The following is a 21,065-nucleotide window of genomic DNA, read 5'->3' as shown; positions in this document are numbered from 1 at the left end:
TGATTTTAAAAGTATTATAATGTTTTTTTTAAAATTAAGCTATATTAATAAGACTGTCAGTGTGTGCTTGATTTTTTTGGTTTTTTGCAGAGGAACGTCTATACCGAAGGTACATTAAGTAAAATCTAAACATCCGTTAGCTGTGTTTGTTTTGTCCCGCCGCTCTTTTGTGGTAATTTACATCTTAATAAGGTGATCTTCTGTTTAAAAAGTGAACACCGGTCACTTAAATCACATTCATCTGATCATTACCGCATGTCAGTTTGAGAGGTAAAGCATCTCTCAGTGATGTCAACTCATTTTAAACAGTCCTCAGACAGGGTCCAATTTTCCACAAAAAAACAAAAAAACAACAAAAAAGCGTCACGAATGACCGACAAACTGCAACGTTGCATTTCAGCTGCAACTTGCACGAGTAAGAGAAGTGAGCTTATTCACTTGGACCCCTGGACGGGTTATTTAATGTTCTGCAGTCTCGCAACAGCTTTCTTCTGAGGTGCATTTGAGCAAGGGACCTAACCCCTACTTTCTCCAGAGGAGCAGCTCTTACGATAGCTAACCGTACATTAGCTGTGGTTGACGTAGGTCTTATAACCTTACATTAGCTGTGTGTATTGTAGGTGTCGCGTCCTTACTTTAGCTGTGGTTGTACTGGGCAGCTCCTAGAATTGAATACTGGAATCTGTTAAAGTGTGAAGCGGGTCATTTCTGAAAAAATAAAATAAAATAAAGGAGCAGGCATGCTCTGCAAATAACCCTTGGATAAATAACAGATGTTAAAAATATACTTGAAAGCATCACAGTCTATTTGGACCAGTTTTCTTCTCCATCATTGCCTTCAACACATCCCATGAGTGTCTTCCTCATCGTTGTGGCCTCCAAAACCTTGTCAGTCAGTTCTCAGCTCAGCTCTTGGTGGACATAGGGAGAAACAGAATGGCCTTTTGACCCGGTCCAGTTTTGGATCCAGACTTGTGCTGGCCAGTTCGCTTCAGGGCCACAAACATGTCCGGGTACTTCCTGGAGCGGTATGTGTTGTAGTTGTTGCTCTCAAGTCGCTCTAAGAAGTAGCATTCATCTGTCACTCGTCTCTGAAGACAGAGAGTGAGAGAGAGGGGGGGGGGGGGAGACAGAGAGAGAGAGAGAGAGAGCTTAGTGAGATATAAAGGCAATTGGATATATCATTTTCATTGGAAACATTTTACTGAAGCTCTCATTTGGAGTGGATTAATGCCTTGCTCAAGAACACCATTAAAACAGAGGTGCTGCATGGAACCACTTATCTTGCCAACAGGACAATCTGCAGACCCAATACACTTAAAGATTTTCAGAAACTGGAAAAATAACGTGATGATATTAAGGATGCATTTTTCAGCAGAAGTGTAATACATGTCTATGTAAATAAATCTACGACCGGAGTCCAATTATCGGGGCATCACACTGCTCAACCTCCCTGGGAAAGTCTACTCTAGGGTGCTGGAAAGGAGGTTTCGACCGACTGTCAAATCTCAGATCCAGGAGGAATAATGTGTTTTCCGTCCTGGCCGTGGAAAAATGGACCAACTCTTTACCCTTGAGCTGTGTCCGCGTTCTCGGCGCAAAGTCAAACACGTTTTCAGTGGGTGTCGGACTCCGCCAAGGTTGTCCCTTGTCTCCGGTTCTGTTTGTGATATTCATGGACAGGATCTCAAGTTGCAGCCAAAGTGAGGAGTGTGTCCATTTTGGGAACCTCAGAATTGCATCTCTGCTCTTCGCAGATGATGTGGTTTTGGTGGCTTCATCAGAACACGACCTCCGGCGCGCACTGGGGCGGTTTGCAGCTGAGTGTGAAATGGCCGGGATGAGAGTCAGCACCTCCAAGTCTGAGGCAATGGTTCTCTACTGGAATATGGTGGATTGCTCCCTCTGGGTTGGGGATGAGTTGTTGCCTCAAGCGAAGGAGTTCAAGTATCTCGGGGTCTTATTCATGTGTGAGGGTAAGATGGAGCGGGAGATTGACAGGTGGATTGGTGCAGCATCAGCAGTAATGCGGACGTTGTACCGGACCATTGTGGTGAAGAGGGAGCTGAGCTGGAAGGCAAAGCTCTCAATTTACCAGCCAATCTTCGTTCCAACCCTCACCTATGGTCATGAGCTCTGGGTAGTGACCGAAAGGGTGAGCTCGCGGATACAAGCGGCTGAAATGAGTTTCCTCCGTAGGGTGTCTGGGCTCAGCCGTAGAGACAGGGTGAGGAGCTCAGACATCCGGAGGGAGCTCGGAGTAGAGCCGCTGCTCCTTTGCGTCGAAAGGAGCCAGTTGAGGTGGTTCGGGCATCTGATTAGGACGCCTCCTGGGCGCCTTCCTTTGGAGGTTTTCCGTGCACTTCCAACTGGGAGGAGACCCTGGAGTAGACCCAGAACTCGCTGGAGGGACTACATGTCCAATCTGGCCTGGGAATGCCTTGGGGTCCCCCAGGAGGAGCTGGAGGGTGTTGCTGGGGAGACGGACGTCTGGAGTGCCCTACTTAGCTTGCTGCCACCGCGACCCGACCCCGGAGAAGCGGCTGATGATGAGATGAGATGAGATGAGAAAAATAAATCTATCACAGCCTGGTTTAGTTGTGGTCGATCACTGATGCCGTACGTTTCAATCGTTTGGAAGAAAAACTGCCATCACATATATGTCACATGTATGTCATATGTTTAAAAATGCTACCTGGAACATCTGATGTATAATTTTTCAGGAAGCAAAGGTCCTAAGATACCTCAAAATGTTGGTAATAATTCCTATGAGTGTAATAATAAGGCTAAAACTACATTGACCATAACAATCCGAACCGATGGTCAGTCATGACTTTAAAGAACCTGATTTTTTTCCCCTTGTGTGTGATTTTTGTGTTTGAGTAGAGAAGCATACTTAATCCTACTCCATCAATACTGCCCCCGCGCTCCGCCATATACAGTAAACAGAGTTGTTCCAGCTTTCAAGTGGAACGTCTTCATTAAGTCAACATTTGGTGAATTTTATTACTTGTAGTAAAATCCATTTTACGAGCATTTTACAACAGAGAAAAGTGTGTAACGCTGATATTTTATTCGTGCTGATGTAGGACTCCCAAGTGCCTCTATCGCTTCAATACTTCGGGTCTCGAGAATTTCTGCTCAGTATTCGCCAGGAATAAAGAAATTTTTAGGTATTTAAAAAAAAACATGTCTGGCAGGAGATAAAACTGTACGACTGGTTCTAGTTTATTTGCGCTGGAATGGACTGATTAAAATCCACGTTGACGGAACTCATAAGAAAATAGTAATTGCTGATTTATGGAGGCAAGTCCTTAAAAGAACACTACAAAGTAATTTCACAAATCACTGATAAGCCCGGTCAAAATGCTTTTGGCCGACAGATCACAGAGCGGTTGGAAAACAGACAAACAAGTAAAACAGTACAACTTAAAACAGCGGGCCACATCCAGCCCGCGAGGCAGTTTTGCGCGGCCCGCACCATGTTTTAGATTTATTAAGAGATCAGGACTGCGTATCCATTTTGCATACTACTTTCATGTTTTTTAAAACATTTCTGTGTTTCTGGTCCTAAGTACTCAGTTAAGATTAGTTGAGAGGCCAGCTGCAGATGACATAGGCGAATGTCAGTTTTGCAGCACTCTCCCTCTCTCTCTGTCACACACACAGACTGTAGCCAAGCAACATGAGTACATAAACCCAGTAGGCTAGCCCACTGCAAAACATCTCAGGTGAGCTTGCTAGAGTAAATTATTGTCACTGCTAGCAGACGTTTTGCAAAAATGTCCGTTTCAAAAGCCAAAAGAAAAGCTGACCAGGAGCACCGACAGTTCCAACAGAAATGGACACGCAACTACTTCCTCGCTGAATTTAATGCGTCCGCGATCAGTCTAATTTGCAAGGAAAAAATTGCCGTTCTGAAGGATTTGAATCTGAAGCGACATCACACCACTCAACATGCAAGAGGAGCATGGTCGGTTCAAAGGCGAGGAGAGGGAGAGAAAGGCAGCACACTTTCAAAAAAGTCTGTCCTGTCAGCAGAACTGTTTTCACAAAGCCAAAAAAGACTGTGAGCTGCATAAAAATGTGGTAAGCGAGGCAATAGCGAAGGCTGGCAAGCCATCGGAGGGACAGTTTCTGAGAGACTGCGTGCTGCAGGTAGTGAATATCGTTTGCCCGGAGAAGGCATCTTTATTCGGAAACATAAGTCTCAGCCCAAATACAGTGGCGGGACGGATCAGCGAGTCGTCAGGCGACATTTACAGACAGGTTTGTACTAAAGCAAACGATTTCACGCACTCAAAGAAAGTTGAATCAGTTCATCTGGACACAACGTTTCTTGAGAAACGTTTCATCACTCGCCTAAGTGACCTCTTCGGTCTCAGCTGACTGCAGGTATCCCACCCTTATAAACAATACAGTGGCTAAGAGGTCACTTAGAGGCGCGATGGAACGTCTCTCTCAATAAACGTTGTCTCCAGATGAACTGATTCAACTTTCTTTCCTCCATTACTGAGCATGCATGAAGACAGATTTCACGCACCATTCTTTGGCACTTGGTGAAAGCACAGATGTTAAGGACAATTGCTCAGCTTGCTATTTGTAAGGGGCATCAAGGACCACTTGAGTTAACAGAAGAACTGCTAACTTTATATCCAATGCAGGGAAAGACTAAAACCAAAGATATATTCCAGGTGCTGTGCAATGCAACGGAGGGTGCTGGTCTACCCTGGAATAAATTGGCTGGGATCACCACCGATAGTGCCGGAAAGAAAAAAAATGGGCTTGTAGCATTAACTCAAAGAGAGCTGGAGGAAGAGAATGTAGATTCTGCAACTGTATCCTTCAGCAGCAGGCACTCTGCAGCAAATGCTTGAAATGTGACAGTGTTAGAACGTTGTGGTGAAATGCATGAATTACATCAGATCAAGAGGTTTACAACACCATCAGTTCTGTGCGTTTCTGGAGGAAATAGATGCAACATATGGAGATGTGTTGTACTTCTCAGAAGTGTGCTGGTTGAGCAGGGGCAGTGTCCTGAAAAGGTGTTTTGAATTGAGGGAGGCGATCAGAGAATTCATGAAAGACGGCAGGCTTCATGTTCCTGAACTTGATGATCCCAAATGGCTCATGGATTTAGCTTTCTTAGTCGATATCACACAGGCACTTAACACGCTTAATTTAAAACTGCAGGGGACACACCAACTTGTCACTGTAGCATTTGAAAGCGTTCTCTATGAAACTCAACAGCTCACAGAGAAAAGATATGTCCACTTCCCAACATGCCAGTCAATTATTGATGATGGTGCCAGAGTCATCGTTGATGAGTATGTGACTGCCATTGACCATCTGCAGCAGAAGTTTGAGCATCGCCTTTCTGATTTTAAGACTCGCAGCACCATTTTCCAGTTATTTGCAGAGCCCTTCTCCTCTGATGTGGACAGTGTGCCAAGCACATTTCAAATGGAGCTCACAGACTTGCAGTGCAACACTGAGCTCAAGGCAAAGTTCAGAGGCACAAGGAAAGCAGGAGCTGCTTGGGACAGTTTCTCCTTCCCAAAACATTCTCACAGTTGTCCAAACTGTTCAGGCAGGCCACGTGTCTTTACGGCAGCACTTGTTTGTGTGAGAAACTGTTCTCAATTACAACCTTTAATAAATCAAAGCCAGACTGACCAATGAACATCTCCAGGCTTTCCTCTCAGGGTGTCCACTGCCCAGTCCCTGAAAGCAAATGTGCATCACCTGTGTCAGCAGAAGAAGTGCCAGGTTTCTGGCAAGAAGTAGGTTAAATATATAGGCCTAAGCCAGGCTACACTATGTACACTACCGTTCAAAAGTTTGGGATCACCCAAACAATTTCGTGTTTTCCATGAAAAGTCACACTTATTCACCACCATACGTTGTGAAATGAATAGAAAATAGAGTCAAGACATTGACAAGGTTAGAAATAATGATTTGTATTTGAAATAAGATTTTTTTTACATCAAACTTTGCTTTCGTCAAAGAATCCTCCATTTGCAGCAATTACAGCACTGCAGACCTTTGGCATTCTAGCTGTTAATTTGTTGAGGTAATCTGGAGAAATTGCACCCCACGCTTCCAGAAGCAGCTCCCACAAGTTGGATTGGTTGGATGGGCACTTCTTTGAGCAGATTGAGTTTCTGGAGCATCACATTTGTGGGGTCAATTAAACGCTCAAAATGGCCAGAAAAAGAGAACTTTCATCTGAAACTCGACAGTCTATTCTTGTTCTTAGAAATGAAGGCTATTCCATGCGAGAAATTGCTAAGAAATTGAAGATTTCCTACACCGGTGTGTACTACTCCCTTCAGAGGACAGCACAAACAGGCTCTAACAGGTACTATTTAATGAAGATGCCAGTTGGGGACCTGTGAGGCGTCTGTTTCTCAAACTAGAGACTCTAATGTACTTATCTTCTTGCTCAGTTGTGCAACACGGCCTCCCACTTCTTTTTCTACTCTGGTTAGAGCCTGTTTGTGCTGTCCTCTGAAGGGAGTAGTACACACCGGTGTAGGAAATCTTCAATTTCTTAGCAATTTCTCGCATGGAATAGCCTTCATTTCTAAGAACAAGAATAGACTGTCGAGTTTCAGATGAAAGTTCTCTTTTTCTGGCCATTTTGAGCGTTTAATTGACCCCACAAATGTGATGCTCCAGAAACTCAATCTGCTCAAAGAAGTGCCCATCCAACCAATCCAACTTGTGGGAGCTGCTTCTGGAAGCGTGGGGTGCAATTTCTCCAGATTACCTCAACAAATTAACAGCTAGAATGCCAAAGGTCTGCAATGCTGTAATTGCTGCAAATGGAGGATTCTTTGACGAAAGCAAAGTTTGATGTAAAAAAAATCTTATTTCAAATACAAATCATTATTTCTAACCTTGTCAATGTCTTGACTCTATTTTCTATTCATTTCACAACATATGGTGGTGAATAAGTGTGACTTTTCATGGAAAACACAAAATTGTTTGGGTGATCCCAAACTTTTGAACGGTAGTGTATATAGGTACCTATTCATGTGAAAACTCTGAAAAAATGTGAAATAATAATCAAAAACGATGTGACGTTTATATAATCAAACCACCTGTCAAGTGGCCCCCATGTCAATTGAGTTTGAGACCCCTGGATTAAAGGAACAGCCTGTTTTGTACCCAGATTGTCATACACAACTAATCTCATTTTATGTCTGAGGTTATAATTGAAAAAGAAAACCAACTGTACTTTTGATTCAGACTTTATCGTGATAAAATCTGCCCCCCAAAACTTTGGATTTGAGTTAAATTTCCTTTATTAATCCCCTTGGGGAAAGTAAGTTACTGCAAATTAACCCACCCTAGCTGTGATCTGTGTCGCTAGGAGCTGTGGGCTGCTGCCAACTCCAGTTCGTTTCCCATTGCCTCGGTCAGGGGCTCAGACACGAGTATAAACCCTAACATGCGCGTCTTTTTGATGGTGGGGGAAACTGGAGCACCGGGAGGAAACCCACCACAGACACGGGGGGAACATGTAAACTCCACACAGAGGATGACCCCCCCCCCCCCCCAAGGTTGGACAACCCTGGGGTTCGAACCCAGAACCTTCTTGCTGTGAGGTGACAGCACTAACCACTGGACCACCATGCCGCCCAGTGTGTTTTTACATCAACTGGTTTATTGTTGCTAAGTTGACTGTGGCCGCTCAAAGTCGGCTTCCCATGCAATAGATTTGATCAATGCATGTTGCAAAAGCATATAACAAACTTAAATGTACACCAGATTCCTGGTTATTCCAATATAAAGAACATGAATGTGACTCAAATGGAATAATGGCAGTAGCAGCACCATGTGTGTAATGTTTCCTCACAGGTCAGTGATCACTGACCAGCAGGGAGCTGTGACGCAACTCTAAATATGCATTAAAAGGTTATGGTGGAAAAAAATGTCCAATAGTGTGAAAGGCCAATACTGAGCAGTTAAAAGGTGCAAGAAGGTAGGCTGGTTGTGCATAACCAACTGAGTTGCTGGGTCAACCATCAAACAACATTAAATCATCAATACCTGAAAAGTGTTACTTGGATTTGCACCATTCGTTGTAAAGGAGCCAGTGTTTTGAGCCAAACATGGGTCTTATCCAGGACCAGACAATGACCACGTTGTTTTTGTCTCAATGAGCGATGAAAGGTAGCTCATACTGTTGTGGTTATAAACACCCATTCTGGTGATTTTAGAGTGTTCCGTTTTTGGGTTTTTTTTTAAGCTGAAGAAATCGTATCATATAATACAATACACCTTGAATTATTTTGATAATACCAATGAGTAGTATTCCAAGGCACTGATCAAAACTTAACTGGCGGGTGTCCAGGTGGCGTGATAATACCAATTGGTATTTGATAATACCAATGCTGAGTACTATTCCAAGTGTCACTGGTATTATTTGATAATACCAATGCTGAGTACTATTCCAAGTGTCACTGGTATTATTTGATAATACCAATGCTGAGTACTATTCCAAGTGTCATTGGTATTATTTGATAATACCAATGCTGAGTACTATTCCAAGTGTCATTGGTATTATTTGATAATACCAATGAGTACTATTCCAAGGCACTGATCAAAACTTAACTGGCGGGTGTCCAGGTGGCGGGGTGGTCTATTCCGTTGCCCACCATCATGGGGATCGCCGGTTCGAATCCCCGTGTTACCTCCGGCTTGATCGGGCGTCGCTACAGACACAATTGGCTGAGTCTGTGGGTGGGAAGCTGGATGTGAGTATGTGCCCTGGTCGCTGCAGTAGCGCCTCCCCTGGTCGGTCAGGGCGCCTGTTCTAGGGGGAGGGGGAACTGGGGGGAATAGCGTGATCCTCCCACGCGCTACGTCCCCCTGGTGAAACTCCTCACTGTCAGGTGAAAAGAAGAGGCTGGCGACTCCACATGTATGGGAGGAGGCATGTGGTAGTCTGCAGCCCTCCCCGGATCGGCAGAGGGGGTGGAGCAGAGACCGGGACGGCTCAGAAGAGTGGGGTAATTGGGGGGAAAAAATCCCCCCCCCCCAAAAAAAACCTTAACTGGCAAATAAAACACTAGATTGGCCAGCAGGGCGTGTCCCTTATCAGGCCACACAGTGAGCGGTATGAAGAATGTGTTCCTCCGCTGAGAGACTCACATGTACAGGTCGTTTACTAAAAGACAGCACATTGTTTTGGGCATGCTGGCAGGGAACGGACCGAGCGGCTGTCACAGGGATTGAACTCGTGACCCCTGGTTACAGGCCAGTCTCTCTCAGCACCGGGTCACTCTGTGTTCGGAACCCCATCCATCTACGGATGACGTTACAGAACAACCTCTTCTTTATTTCATGTTTGTCAGTGTGACGCGGGAGAACTGGCCAGAAACGACGCAGACCTGAACACTTCCCTCCGCCGAGGGAGGACTGATCTTTGGCGAGCGAGTCAGTGTTTTGTTTCCAAAACAGAGTAACTAATGTCACCGAGTGTTTGAGTCAGCTTACATTAAGGCGAGCCACAACAGCTGATTACGACAGGAAACGTGTCCGTTCGTCCCATTTTCAATAACAGAGGATGACTGCCTTTATCGCTAACCACAGGAGGAAATACACCAAACGCAGCTTCTCCACTTTGAACGGTTTCATCTGGCAGTAAAGTGAGTTTAACCCCTGAACATGTAGCCCACACGGTCTCCAAGAGGAATGTGTTGTAAAGATCTAAAAAAATAAAAAGTTAAATTAAACAGCAATATTCATGTCCCGTCACGGACGACGTCTCCCACCCAACTCCATGACGTGCCGGTCGGGCACAGGAGTACTTTTGGTTATAGACTCATTCTGCTGAAGTGCGCTACAGAGCGCCACAGGAGGTCATGCCTGTCTGCGGCCATCAAACTTTACAACTCCTCTTTCAAAGTGTCAGACACTCTGAGTCAGTAGTCATTAGACGGGCCCTTCCACTTGCTTTACCCTGCCGGTGGTTTGCTTGTGCCGTTGTTCCATGCTGCAGTGATACACTACAGACAGGGTGCTACACACTGCAGCATGGTGCACATATGGTTATATATTTTATTCTTATTTCTGTTTCTTATTCTATCTTCTATTTCTCCCCCCCTCCCTTTTTTTTCCACCTAAATTGTACTTTTCACGAGTTGAGAAAGACTTGCGGTTGGTCAACGGACGTCAACAGAGAGTCAATGAAGCCTCAACAAACCGTTGTGCTTCGGCTGATGTTGGAAGTCATTTTACACCCAAAAATAATACATTTAAAAGGCCCATGAATGACATGTTACCCCCATCTTGATTTTCCTATAATTACATGTCTCCTTGACAGATAGACATTTTTTTTCCTCCCCCCTTTTCCTCCCCAATTGTATTTGGCCAATTACCCCACTCTTCTGAGCCGCCCCGGCCGCTGCTCCGCCCCCTCTGCTGATCCGGGGAGGGCTGCAGACTACCACATGCCTCCTCCCATACATGGTGGAGTCGCCAGCCGCATCTTTTCACCTGACAGTGAGGAGTTTCACCAGGGGAGCGCTATGCCCCCCAGTTCCCCCTCTGACCAGAGGAGGCGCTAGTGCAGCGACCAGGACACATACCAACCGCCGACTTCCCACCCGCTGACACGGCCAATAGTGTCTGTAGGGATGCCCGACCAAGCCGCAGGTAACACAGGGATTCGAACCGTGATGCCCGTGTTGGTAAGCAACAGAATAGACCGCCACGCTACCCGGATGCCCCCTTATCTTCTATTTCTATTTTCTTGTCATCTTGTATCGTCTTAGTTTTTCTTTACGAGAGCGTGAGTGTCGGTAATAGGACCCAACTTCCCCTCGGGGATGAATAAATATTTCTGGTTCTGGTTCTGACTGTCAGTGAATAGTAATATTTCTTAATTCTTTTTAACTGTCATGGTGTCAAAACATTACATGACCTTTAAAAATGTTTTTAATTCTGCAGTTAAAAAGGCAGAAATATAGAGATGTTTAATACACAGGCGCAAGTAAGGCTATCCACAAGGCATCCTCTACACTGTCACAGGAAATGTCGTTCCACAGGAGATGTCGTTCCACAGGAAATGTCGTTCCACAGGAGATGTCATTCCACAGGAAATGTCGTTCCACAGGAGATGTCGTTCCACAGGAAATGTCGTTCCACAGGAAATGTCGTTCCACAGGAGATGTCGTTCCACAGGAAATGTCTTTCCACATGAAATGTCGTTCCACAGGAAATGTCTTTCCACATGAAATGTCGTTCCACAGGAAATGTCTTTCCACATGAAATGTCGTTCCACAGGAAATGTCGTTCCACAGGAGATGTCGTTCCACAGGAGATGTCGTTCCACAGCAAATGCCGTTCCACAGGAGGTGTCGTTCCACAGGAAATGTCGTTCCACAGGAAATGTCGTTCCACAGGAGATGTCGTTCCACAGGAAATGTCATTCCACAGGAAATGTCGTTCCACAGGAAATGTCGTTCCACAGGAGATGTCGTTCCACAGGAAATGTCGTTCCACAGGAAATGTCGTTCCACAGGAAATGTCGTTCCACAGGAGATGTCGTTCCACAGGAAATGTCGTTCCACAGGAAATGTCGTTCCACAGGAAATGTCGTTCCACAGGAGATGTCGTTCCACAGGAAATGTCGTTCCACAGGAGATGTCGTTCCACAGGAAATGTCTTTCCACATGAAATGTCGTTCCACAGGAAATGTCTTTCCACATGAAATGTCGTTCCACAGGAAATGTCTTTCCACATGAAATGTCGTTCCACAGGAAATGTCGTTCCACAGGAGATGTCGTTCCACAGGAGATGTCGTTCCACAGCAAATGCCGTTCCACAGGAAGTGTCGTTCCACAGGAAATGTCGTTCCACAGGAAATGTCGTTCCACAGGAGATGTCGTTCCACAGGAAATGTCGTTCCACAGGAAATGTCGTTCCACAGGAAATGTCGTTCCACAGGAGATGTCGTTCCACAGGAAATGTCGTTCCACAGGAAATGTCGTTCCACAGGAAATGTCGTTCCACAGGAGATGTCGTTCCACAGGAAATGTCGTTCCACAGGAAATGTCGTTCCACAGGAAATGTCGTTTCACAGGAGATGTCGTTCCACAGGAAATGTCGTTCCACAGGAGATGTCGTTCCACAGGAGATGTCGTTCCACAGGAAATGTCGTTCCACAGGAAATGTCGTTCCACAGGAGATGTCGTTCCACAGGAAATGTCGTTCCACAGCAGATGTCGTTCCACAGGAAATGTCGTTCCACAGGAAATGTCGTTCCACAGGAGATGTCGTTCCACAGGAAATGTCGTTCCACAGGAAATGTCGTTACAGGATGTTGAAGCGCCACATGTTCAGCGATCTGGAGAGGTCAGAAACATTAACAGCAGAAATAAAATCCAAGTCTTTAGTCAGAGAGGAAGAAACCTCTCTGAAAATGTCTCCTCTTAGGAGCATCCAGGTAGCGCAGCAGTCTATTCGGTTGACTACCAACACGGGGATCGCTGGTTTGAATCCCTACAGACACAATTGGCCGTGTCTGCGGGTGGGAAGCCGAATGTGGGTATGTGTCCTGGTCGCTGCACTAGTGCCTCCTCTGGTCGGTCGGGGTGCCTGTCCGGGGGGGGGGGACTGGGGGGAATAGCATGATCCTCCCACGTGCTACGTCCCCCTGGTGAAACTCCTCACCGTCAGGTGAAAAGAAGTGGCTGGTGACTCCACATGTATTGGAGGAGGCATGTGGTAGTCTGCAGCCCTCCCCGGATTGCGGAGGGGGTGGAGCAGAGACCGGGTCGGCTCGAAAGAGTGGGGTGGTTGGCCGGATACAATTGGGGAGAAAAGAAAGAAAGAAAGGAGGAAAGACAGAAAATGTCTGCTTTTAAACTTAAAGGAACTATCAGTAAGCTTTTCACTTTATCAAAGCAAATAATGACCGTCATGTTTTGAGGAAGTTGGAAGGGTTGTCAATCTATAAGATTTGCCAGGTGCTGAGATTTCTTAGCCTGATATAGATGATACAGGCCTTTCCTTACCCCTCCATCCTTCATTCTGAAATTGTCTTCTTGCTAGCGGTTTCCTTTCTTTTCTTCTCTTTTTTTTTTTGATGGTTGATATAAAGGGGGCGGCACTGTGGCGCAGTGGTTAGTGTGGTCGTCTCACAGCAAGAAGGTCCTGGGTTCCAGCTCCGGGGTAGTCCAACCTTGGGGGTCGTCTCGGGTCGTCCTCTGTGTGCAGTTTGCATGTTCTCCCCGTGTCTGCGTGGGTTTCCTCCAGGGGCTCCGGTTTCCTCCCACAGTCCAAAGACATGTAGGTCAGGTGGATCAGCCGTACTAAATTGTCCCTAGGTGTGAGTGTGTGTGTGTGTGTGTGTGTGTGTGTGTGTGTGTGTGTGTTGGCCCTGTGATGGCCTGGTGGCCTGTGCAGGGTGGTCTGTCGCCTGCCGCCCAATGACTGCTGGGATAGGCTCCAGCACCCAGCAGCCCTGAGAGCAGGATAAGCGGTCTGGCTAATGGAGGGATGGATGATATAAATGGCGGGGGTTTCATCTTCCCTAACCGGTCACTCTGACATTATTTTCAGTGGACATAAAACACACTGGAGTGAAAAGTAGCTTAAGTAAGTTTACCAAAAATGTCAGCTGATAATGACAAAACGTGCCGTTTATTGAAGGACGTAATAACCAATTCCACAATTCTACTCAGCCTACGCGCCGGAGTAAAACCATTGCTCATACGGTAAGGAGACATTGGAGACGTTCTCCGAAATAGAATGGGTTTCTATTCCAGCAATATTTGTGCCAAATGTGATCACATGCTTGTTGGGGCTGAAGAAGCTGTAGCTATTTTAAAGACGTGGCAAACCAACCAGCAAACACGAGACAAAAGACCTATACATTTCGACAGCGGTGTCTGTTTTATCCGTAGCCGTTGCCTTTTTGTTACTTGGCTCTATCTGGCACCGCTTCGTAACCGCTCCAACTTTAGCCCCGCCCACAAAGGCACTGACGCGCTCAGTTGTTTGTCCAACAGGAAACAAACTGTTGATGAGGGAAAATATAACTTGACAAATTTAAGAAATGGGCAGGACGAGTAAAAATAAGTGGCAAATAGTGATCCAGAGGTCTGGAACCAGGCTAGGCATATCTGGCTTTCGAAATCTGTGTCCCGGCCCAGAATCTTTATTTTGGTAAACAAACCAGTAGGGAACGCCTTGCCCTTTACAAATCCAATGCCCTTCCACAAAACCACAGGTTTTCACACGTTAATTTCATTGCACATTTCAGATTCCCAAACTGGAGGAGCCGGCTTCACAACGTACCTCAAAAGAATCCAAAAAACCTTTTAATTTGGGAAAATAAATTGCATGATAAATGCTGCTCCAAAAGTATGACGAATATACCCTGATGAGCCAAAACATTATGACCACTCACAGGTGAACCAAATAACAATCGTCTCCAAACAAGGGCTCATGTCAAGCTCCGGGTAGGTTAGACGGTAAGCAGACAATCAGTTTTTGTAGTCAACGTGTTGGATGCAGGAGAATGTGCGGGAGTAAAAGACCCAAGCAACTTTGACAAGAGGCCAAATTGTTCTGGCCAGATGACTGGGTCAGAGCATCTCTGAAACGGCAAGGCTCGTGGGGTGCTCCTGGTCATCAGTGGACCTACCAACAGGTGTCCAAGGAGGGACAAATAACAATCCGGTGACAAGGTGTTGGGTGCCCAAAGCCCATCGGTGTGCGAGGGCAAGAAACACTGTCCCGTCTGGTCTGAACCAACAGAAGGTCTACTGTGGCACAAGAAAACTTTAATGATGGTTACGGTAGGAATGTGTCACAACACACAGTCTATCGTCCCCCGCACACTGGTCAGCGTGCCCATGATGACCCATTTCCACTGTTGAAAGTGCCCACAATGGATATGCGAGTGTCAGAACTGAACCTTGGAGCAGCAGAAGAAGGTCGCCTGGTCCAATGAGATCCGTTTTCTTTTAGATCATATAGATGGCCATGTACGTGTGTGTCGTTTACCAGGGGAAGTGCTGGCACCAGGATGTACTGTGGGAAGACAACAAGCCGGTGGAGGAAGTGTGATGCTCCGGGCATTGCTTTGCTGGGAAACCCTGGGTCCAGTTATTCATGTGGACATCAATTTGACACGTGCCACCTACCTAAATATTGTTGCAGACCAGGTACACCCCTTCATGGCAATGGTATTCCCTGATGGCAGTGGCCTCTTTCAGCAGGATAATGCGGAGGAACATGATAAAATGTTCAAGGTGTTGCCCTGGCTTCGAAATTCACCACATCTCAATCTGATTGAGCATCTGGGGGATGTGCTGGACCAACAAGTTTGATCGACGACGGCTCCGCCTAGTGACTACCAGGACTTGAAGGATCTGCTGCTAATGTTTTAATGCCAGATACCACAGGACACATTCAGGGGTCTTGTAGAGTCTATGCCTCAGTGGGTCTGTGCTGTTTTCACAGCACACGGAGGACCAACAGTATATTAGCCAGGCGGTCATAATGTTTTGGTTCAGTATAGGTGTTCCTTTTGAGAGGGGATAAAACCTTTGCAACTATAAAGGCACAAAAACTGATGCCGAGCTGCTCATGCTGCTGTAGGTCAGGTAGGCTTTAAATATATAGCTATGTGTGATTAGCTATATATTGTTCAGTGTTTTACAATATGATTACCTCTTCACCTGACATATCTGCAGGATCTCTGTGTTGTGTAACATGATATTGTGAGACAGCATTAGTTGTGTCACATGCGGACCACCGTTGCAAAAAGGGACAGGGTATAAATTTGCAAACAATGTTGCAATTCCCACTGGACACAGACAGAGGGCACTGGAGGAAAAAAAAGATTACTGATTGTACCTTTAAAATGAAACTGACTAGAATTAGTTTTGTCAACAAAAAGCTGACCGGTCAACTTTACTCACCATGCCAAACAGTCTTCCCTCTTTGTTCATGGACAGGTAGCGGTTGGCAGAAACACCCTTGATGACTACCTCCCCCACCGAGGTGGCCTGTAGCTGAAGCTTTACTGAGGAAAAGAAGAAAGATGTTTAGCTGCACATTGTGATCCAGAACAGAGACCATTAAGAGTTTACTGGTGGCATGTTTGGTTAAGGGGGGGAGATAAAATGGTATGTTCACCAAATATAATGCATTAAAAGATAAATCAGGAATCAGGAACGACTTACTGTCATTTCTTTCATGTACTTGCGTACACAAAAGAAACAAAATTCCATTTCCCCCAGCCCACAGCAGTGCGACACAAAAGACAAAAACACGCATCCCAAACTTCCCAAAAACGACACCACCAAAAACATACAAAAAACAGAGAGAAGCAAGAGGAAAAAGAAATGGAAAAAAAAAAGTTAAAAACTCCACTGTCCAGAGAACGGACGCCAGCCAAGATGACTGTCGGAACTGCCGGTCTGCATGGGCTAGCAGTTAGCTTAGCCTGCCCCGCTTCCGCATCCTTTCAGACCACCCTCGGCGTTTCCTCCTCGAGTGCAGCTCGGGTCAGGGCCGTGGTCCCTGGGCGAGATGCAGCAGACCAGGCTCCCCCAGCCGATCCAACGCCAGCTCTCCCAGTCAGACACCTTCGACACACCTCCCCGCACTCCACACGACGACACTAAAACATAGTCAACACTAGGCGAGGCCGCCACCAGACCACCCTTGGTGTTATCAGAACTGCCGGGCTACATGGGCTAGCACTTAGCTTAGCCTGCCCCGCTTTCACATCCTGTCAGACCACCCCCGGTGTTACCTCTTCGGGCACAGCTCCAGGCAGGGCCGTGGTCCCTGGGCCCACAGGGACGCAGCAGACCAAGCTCTCCCAGCTGATCCAGCACAGCTCTCCCAGCCATCAGACGAAGACAAAACAAACTTAGACGCAGACGTGGACAAAGACACTGCATGGACGGACTGGGTGAGGCCGCTGCAAACGTGAATTCGCACCGTCATCTTCTCACACCGGAAGCGGAACCAGAAAGGACACATAAACAACTGTGCCAGTGGACTCCCAACCTACCCGCAGTGGGAAATCATTTGTTTTCACTAAGTATTATAACTACAGAAAACAGACTCGTTGTTAGCTCTGGGAATGATTTTTGGGGTGATATACAAACACTGAACAGTACCAGCAACTTGTTACCAATAGTTGTTCAATTTTGTATAACCTGTGTCAAAGAAGTTGGTGAACGCTGAACTCAGGGGCATCATCAGCGATCGACAGTCCATTAAAGTAACCCAACGATGTGAAGTTATGAAGAAGCGATGCTGTTGAGAAAGCAAATTGCATATCCTTTTCTAAACCAATGTACCTGTTGGCTGTGGGACTTATCCTACAAAAGAGACCAAAATCACCTCCATCTGTTTCGATGAAACGAACCACTCGCCAACTGAGCATTCCTTACTTTGCATGAGGCCAAGCCAAGCATGTTCTCTGTGAACAGAGGCCTCAGAAGGCGGACTAGGGGTCCATTCAGGATTGTTCCACATGGAGAGTTCACATGGACAAACATCTGTCTGCACTTGAGCCTGTTGCCTTGATGACTAGTGACATTGATCAAAGAAGCATTCTTTCTCGAGGGGATGCCTAATTCCTAATTGTTCTGGGTGTGTTTTGTTTATTAGGTCGACGTGTCCCACTGAACTAATGAATGCAAAAACATTTCTGCGGGGCGTACGGGTGGCATGGTGGTCTATTACGTTGCCTACCAACATGGGGATCGCTGGTTCGAATGCCAGCTACCTCCGGCTTGGTCAGGCGTCCCCACAGACACAATTGGCTGCGTCTGTGGGTGGGAAGCTGGATGTGGGTATGTGTCCCGGTCGCTGCACTGGCTTCTCCTCTGGTCGGTCGGGGTGCCTGTTCGGAGGGGAGGGGGAATTGGGGAGAATAGCATGATCCTCCCACGTGCTACGTCCCCCTGGCGAAACCCCTGCCAGGTTTTCCAAAGGAATTGAATCCTGTCAGGTGAAAAGAAGCGGCTGGTGACTCCAGATGTATCGCAGGAAGCCTTTGGTAGTCTGCAGCCCTCCCCAAACCAGCAGAGAGGGTGGAGCAGTGACCAGGACGGCTCCAAAGAGTGGGGTGATTGGCCAAGTACAATTGGGGAGGGGGAAAAAAGGGAGGGGGGGGGCAAAAAAAAAATCTGCAGCTTTTCCTTGTTTGGATGTAGAGATTCGATCTGGATTAGCAATATTGCCTTTAGTAAGGACGGGCATCTCCACTGCTTGTGTGTAACTTGAGGACGCGAAGGAACTTTGGAGAAAAACTGGAAAGCGACAAAGCCAAAAGATTACCAACTCTTTCATGACGTTTAGTCTGTCCTCTTCCCAGGTCTCCATGGTGATGGTGGTTGACACCTGGACACTGCTTGGCATCCCCCTCGCCACATTCTTTATAAATATTATAGATCCATATAATTTTGTTATCCCGTTTCAATGTCGTAATCCTTCTCTCTCTCTGATGTGTGACTTACGTCTTTTCTTGTCTCTCCTCCCGTGTATGTGACTGGTGCGATGCGAGTCTCCCCTGTCTGCATGTGTATTCTGTCCTCCGGTCAGGTCTCCACGGTGATGGTGGTCGCGTGGCTCGGGTGCTGGGCTGTTCCGATGGCGTCTAGACACTGTTGGCATTCTCCTCATCATACTCGTCATTCCATTCTAATTGTGTTATCCTCTCTCAGTGTTGTATTGTGTAAATTGTGTAAACACAGCATCACTGCACGCTGTCCGTCTTGGGAGAGAGATCCTCCTCTGTTGCTCTCCCTGAGGTTTCTTCCTATTTTGCCTCCCTGTTAAAGGAATTTTTTAGGGAGTTGTTCCTTATCCGACGAGAGGGTCTGAGGACAGGATATTGTGTTGCTGTAAAGCCCACTGAGGCAAAATTGTAATTTGTGATATCGGGGCTACACGAAGACAATGGACTTGACATCACAACGGATAACGTACGAGATGCGTGGCCCTAAATCACAGTTCACGTGTAGTCTCTTCTTTAAGAAAACTGAAAAACCGCTTGCCCATATCGGTTTGATGTTTTTTTTTTTTTATCTCAGGCAGTGTCACAATGAAGTCTGAAAAAATAAATACACAAATCATACAAAAAAAAAAAACCCCAACATTTTTGCCATTATTTGCTTTTTAATTGCTACCACATGTTTGGTGGTTGGACACATCTGCTTGGACAGCTGTTTGTGTCTCATCTTTTCTGACGCAATTAACTTCCGATCATGTCACCTCCGTCCCCCCCCCAAAAAACGGAAAAACACAAAAGCAAGCCCCCCCACCCGGTTAGTGATGCAGCTTGGTAGACGTGCTTTAATCTTAGCAGAGGGGCTCGTCCGGGCTGTCGGGGGCAAACTGGCATGTGAACGTTCTCTCCTCATGTAGTCGTATTCACCACTCTAGATATCAAAACCATTAAAAAGCGTGCTTCCTAGGATCATTACTGCACCGACACATCGTCGGCTGGGGAAAACTGACCTGTGTGAAACGTTGACTGAATTCTCAGTTTGGGTGAGGTCAAGTGTCAGAGCCTCCTTCTCGACAGAAACCTGCGGTCAAATTTAAATTCCACCCGCTAATACTGTCTTAGTTACATAATCTCGTTTGCTTAGACTTCACTAGACACTGAATGAGGACTTTCAGTGGAGTAATTCATTGGTTTTGGCTTTTACGCTGTGGTGTGTGACATAAACCCCGCCACAGGAACTTTTTTTGTGAATGGCGGTGATCTACATTAAATAGCGCCACCCGTCAACATTCCCACTGATGGAGCAAATTAATGGCACACTTGCAAGCTAGCGTTACATCCGCCAGGACTGCAAGCTAGAATTACATCCGACAGGACTGATAACTTTATCCCCCCTGTGGTGTTTGCAAACGGAGTGCAAACACCTCGGCGAGTCAGAAAATTCACTTTGAACGTCGGCGCCTTCTCGCTTCTCGGCTCCTTCCCCGGTGAAATCCTGGAGAGGCCAATAAAGAGGCTTTGTGTGGCCCCTGCGTCCGGAGACGGATCTGGAAGTACTTACTGTGGGGGTCGTTCTTCTCCCGGATCCCGTCCACCCTCCCGTCGGAGTTGATCCTCAGGAAGTAGCCTCCGTTTTTGCAGTACAGCCGTTTGGGCTCCTTGAAGTTCCCCGGAGGGAAGCCGCCGCTGCCGCCGTCCTCAGGTGTGGCGGGAAGTGTGGTGATTTCTCCGGTGGCCATCTCACCTCCTCGTTTCTCCCTACGCTGCCACTGCTATACGTCTGCTTCCCAGCAGCACGGCGGCCCCTCGGTGGCCTCCCACAAACCTCCTCCCCTGCCCACTCCTCCTCAGCACAACCTGATTCCGCTTAACCCCGGGGGTCAGTTCGCTTCAGCGACCCCCCTCCAGGGTAGCATGCCTCTGTGAGAGAGAGAGAGAGAGAGACGGGCAGACAGAGAACTCCTCGGCTAGCCGTTAACGTCTTGAGCCTTAAAATCCACTTTTTGTAGCGTCGTCAGCTGCTGTGGCAGGATACTTTGAGCTCACTGGTAGGGGGACACATGTGGGTTCCTCTCTCGCTCTTCCTCTTTCCTCCACTTTTCTTGCAAATGAAATGTTTACAGCACGGCAGCTGGCTTGAATCTGTGGAAGGCTTTCCCCTCTGGGCCTCAGTTCGCATGCGCCCAAGCACACGCACACACGCCCCCCCCCACACACACACACAGGCATACTCCCACTGACACACTCCTTGAGCTGACCAACCCTGAAGAAGAGGAGAAATGAAAGGGGAATGAGGAAGGGGGAGGGGGGGGGGAGGTGCAACTAGAAATGCGTCACTGAGACCCCATAGAAAACCAAGAGTAGTGAGGACTCCGGCACAAAACGTGTTAACGTCACCGCCGGTTCGTTAATTTAGCCACGGCTACTCAAACCGTGGAAAACAGGGGCAGAAGAAGGACCGCAGGCAGTCTGGAGAGACAGATCTGCGCTTCGCAAAGTGGAATTCACCTTTATAAAACAGCCACACACAGGGCAGAGAAAGAGCAGGGTCTAATGAAAGGACGCT

The 21,065-nt window shown here is 46.9% G+C and overlaps 1 protein-coding gene across 1 annotated transcript; it reads right to left on the bottom strand.

Annotated features, from left to right (window-relative positions):
* Positions 1-44: 44 nt before the first annotated feature.
* Positions 45-20,646, bottom strand: fgf2 (fibroblast growth factor 2). Its single transcript, XM_056278163.1, has 3 exons — positions 20,061-20,646; positions 15,948-16,051; positions 45-1,091 (listed from the first exon to the last, which is right to left on the bottom strand). Exons 1-3 carry the CDS (start codon positions 20,236-20,238, stop codon positions 906-908), a joined length of 468 nt encoding a protein of 155 aa, XP_056134138.1. The 5' UTR covers positions 20,239-20,646; the 3' UTR covers positions 45-905.
* Positions 20,647-21,065: the final 419 nt, after the last annotated feature.

Source organism: Lampris incognitus, chromosome 1, assembly GCF_029633865.1.
Source record: "Lampris incognitus isolate fLamInc1 chromosome 1, fLamInc1.hap2, whole genome shotgun sequence".
NCBI lineage: Eukaryota > Metazoa > Chordata > Actinopteri > Lampriformes > Lampridae > Lampris > Lampris incognitus.
The sequence above is the reverse complement of the archived record's forward strand: the minus strand, read 5'-3'. Positions and strand labels throughout refer to the sequence as shown.

Bases quoted from the DNA above. Each gene is read 5' to 3' on its own strand.
- fgf2 (XM_056278163.1), bottom strand. From the start codon at position 20,238: ATGGCCACCGGAGAAATCACCACACTTCCCGCCACACCTGAGGACGGC. The intron at 16,052-20,060 runs GTAAGTACTTCC...TCTTTTCCTCAG, and splicing joins GGAGAAGAACGACCCCCACA to TAAAGCTTCAGCTACAGGCC. The intron at 1,092-15,947 runs GTGAGTAAAGTT...CTCTGTCTTCAG, and splicing joins AGGGAAGACTGTTTGGCATG to AGACGAGTGACAGATGAATG.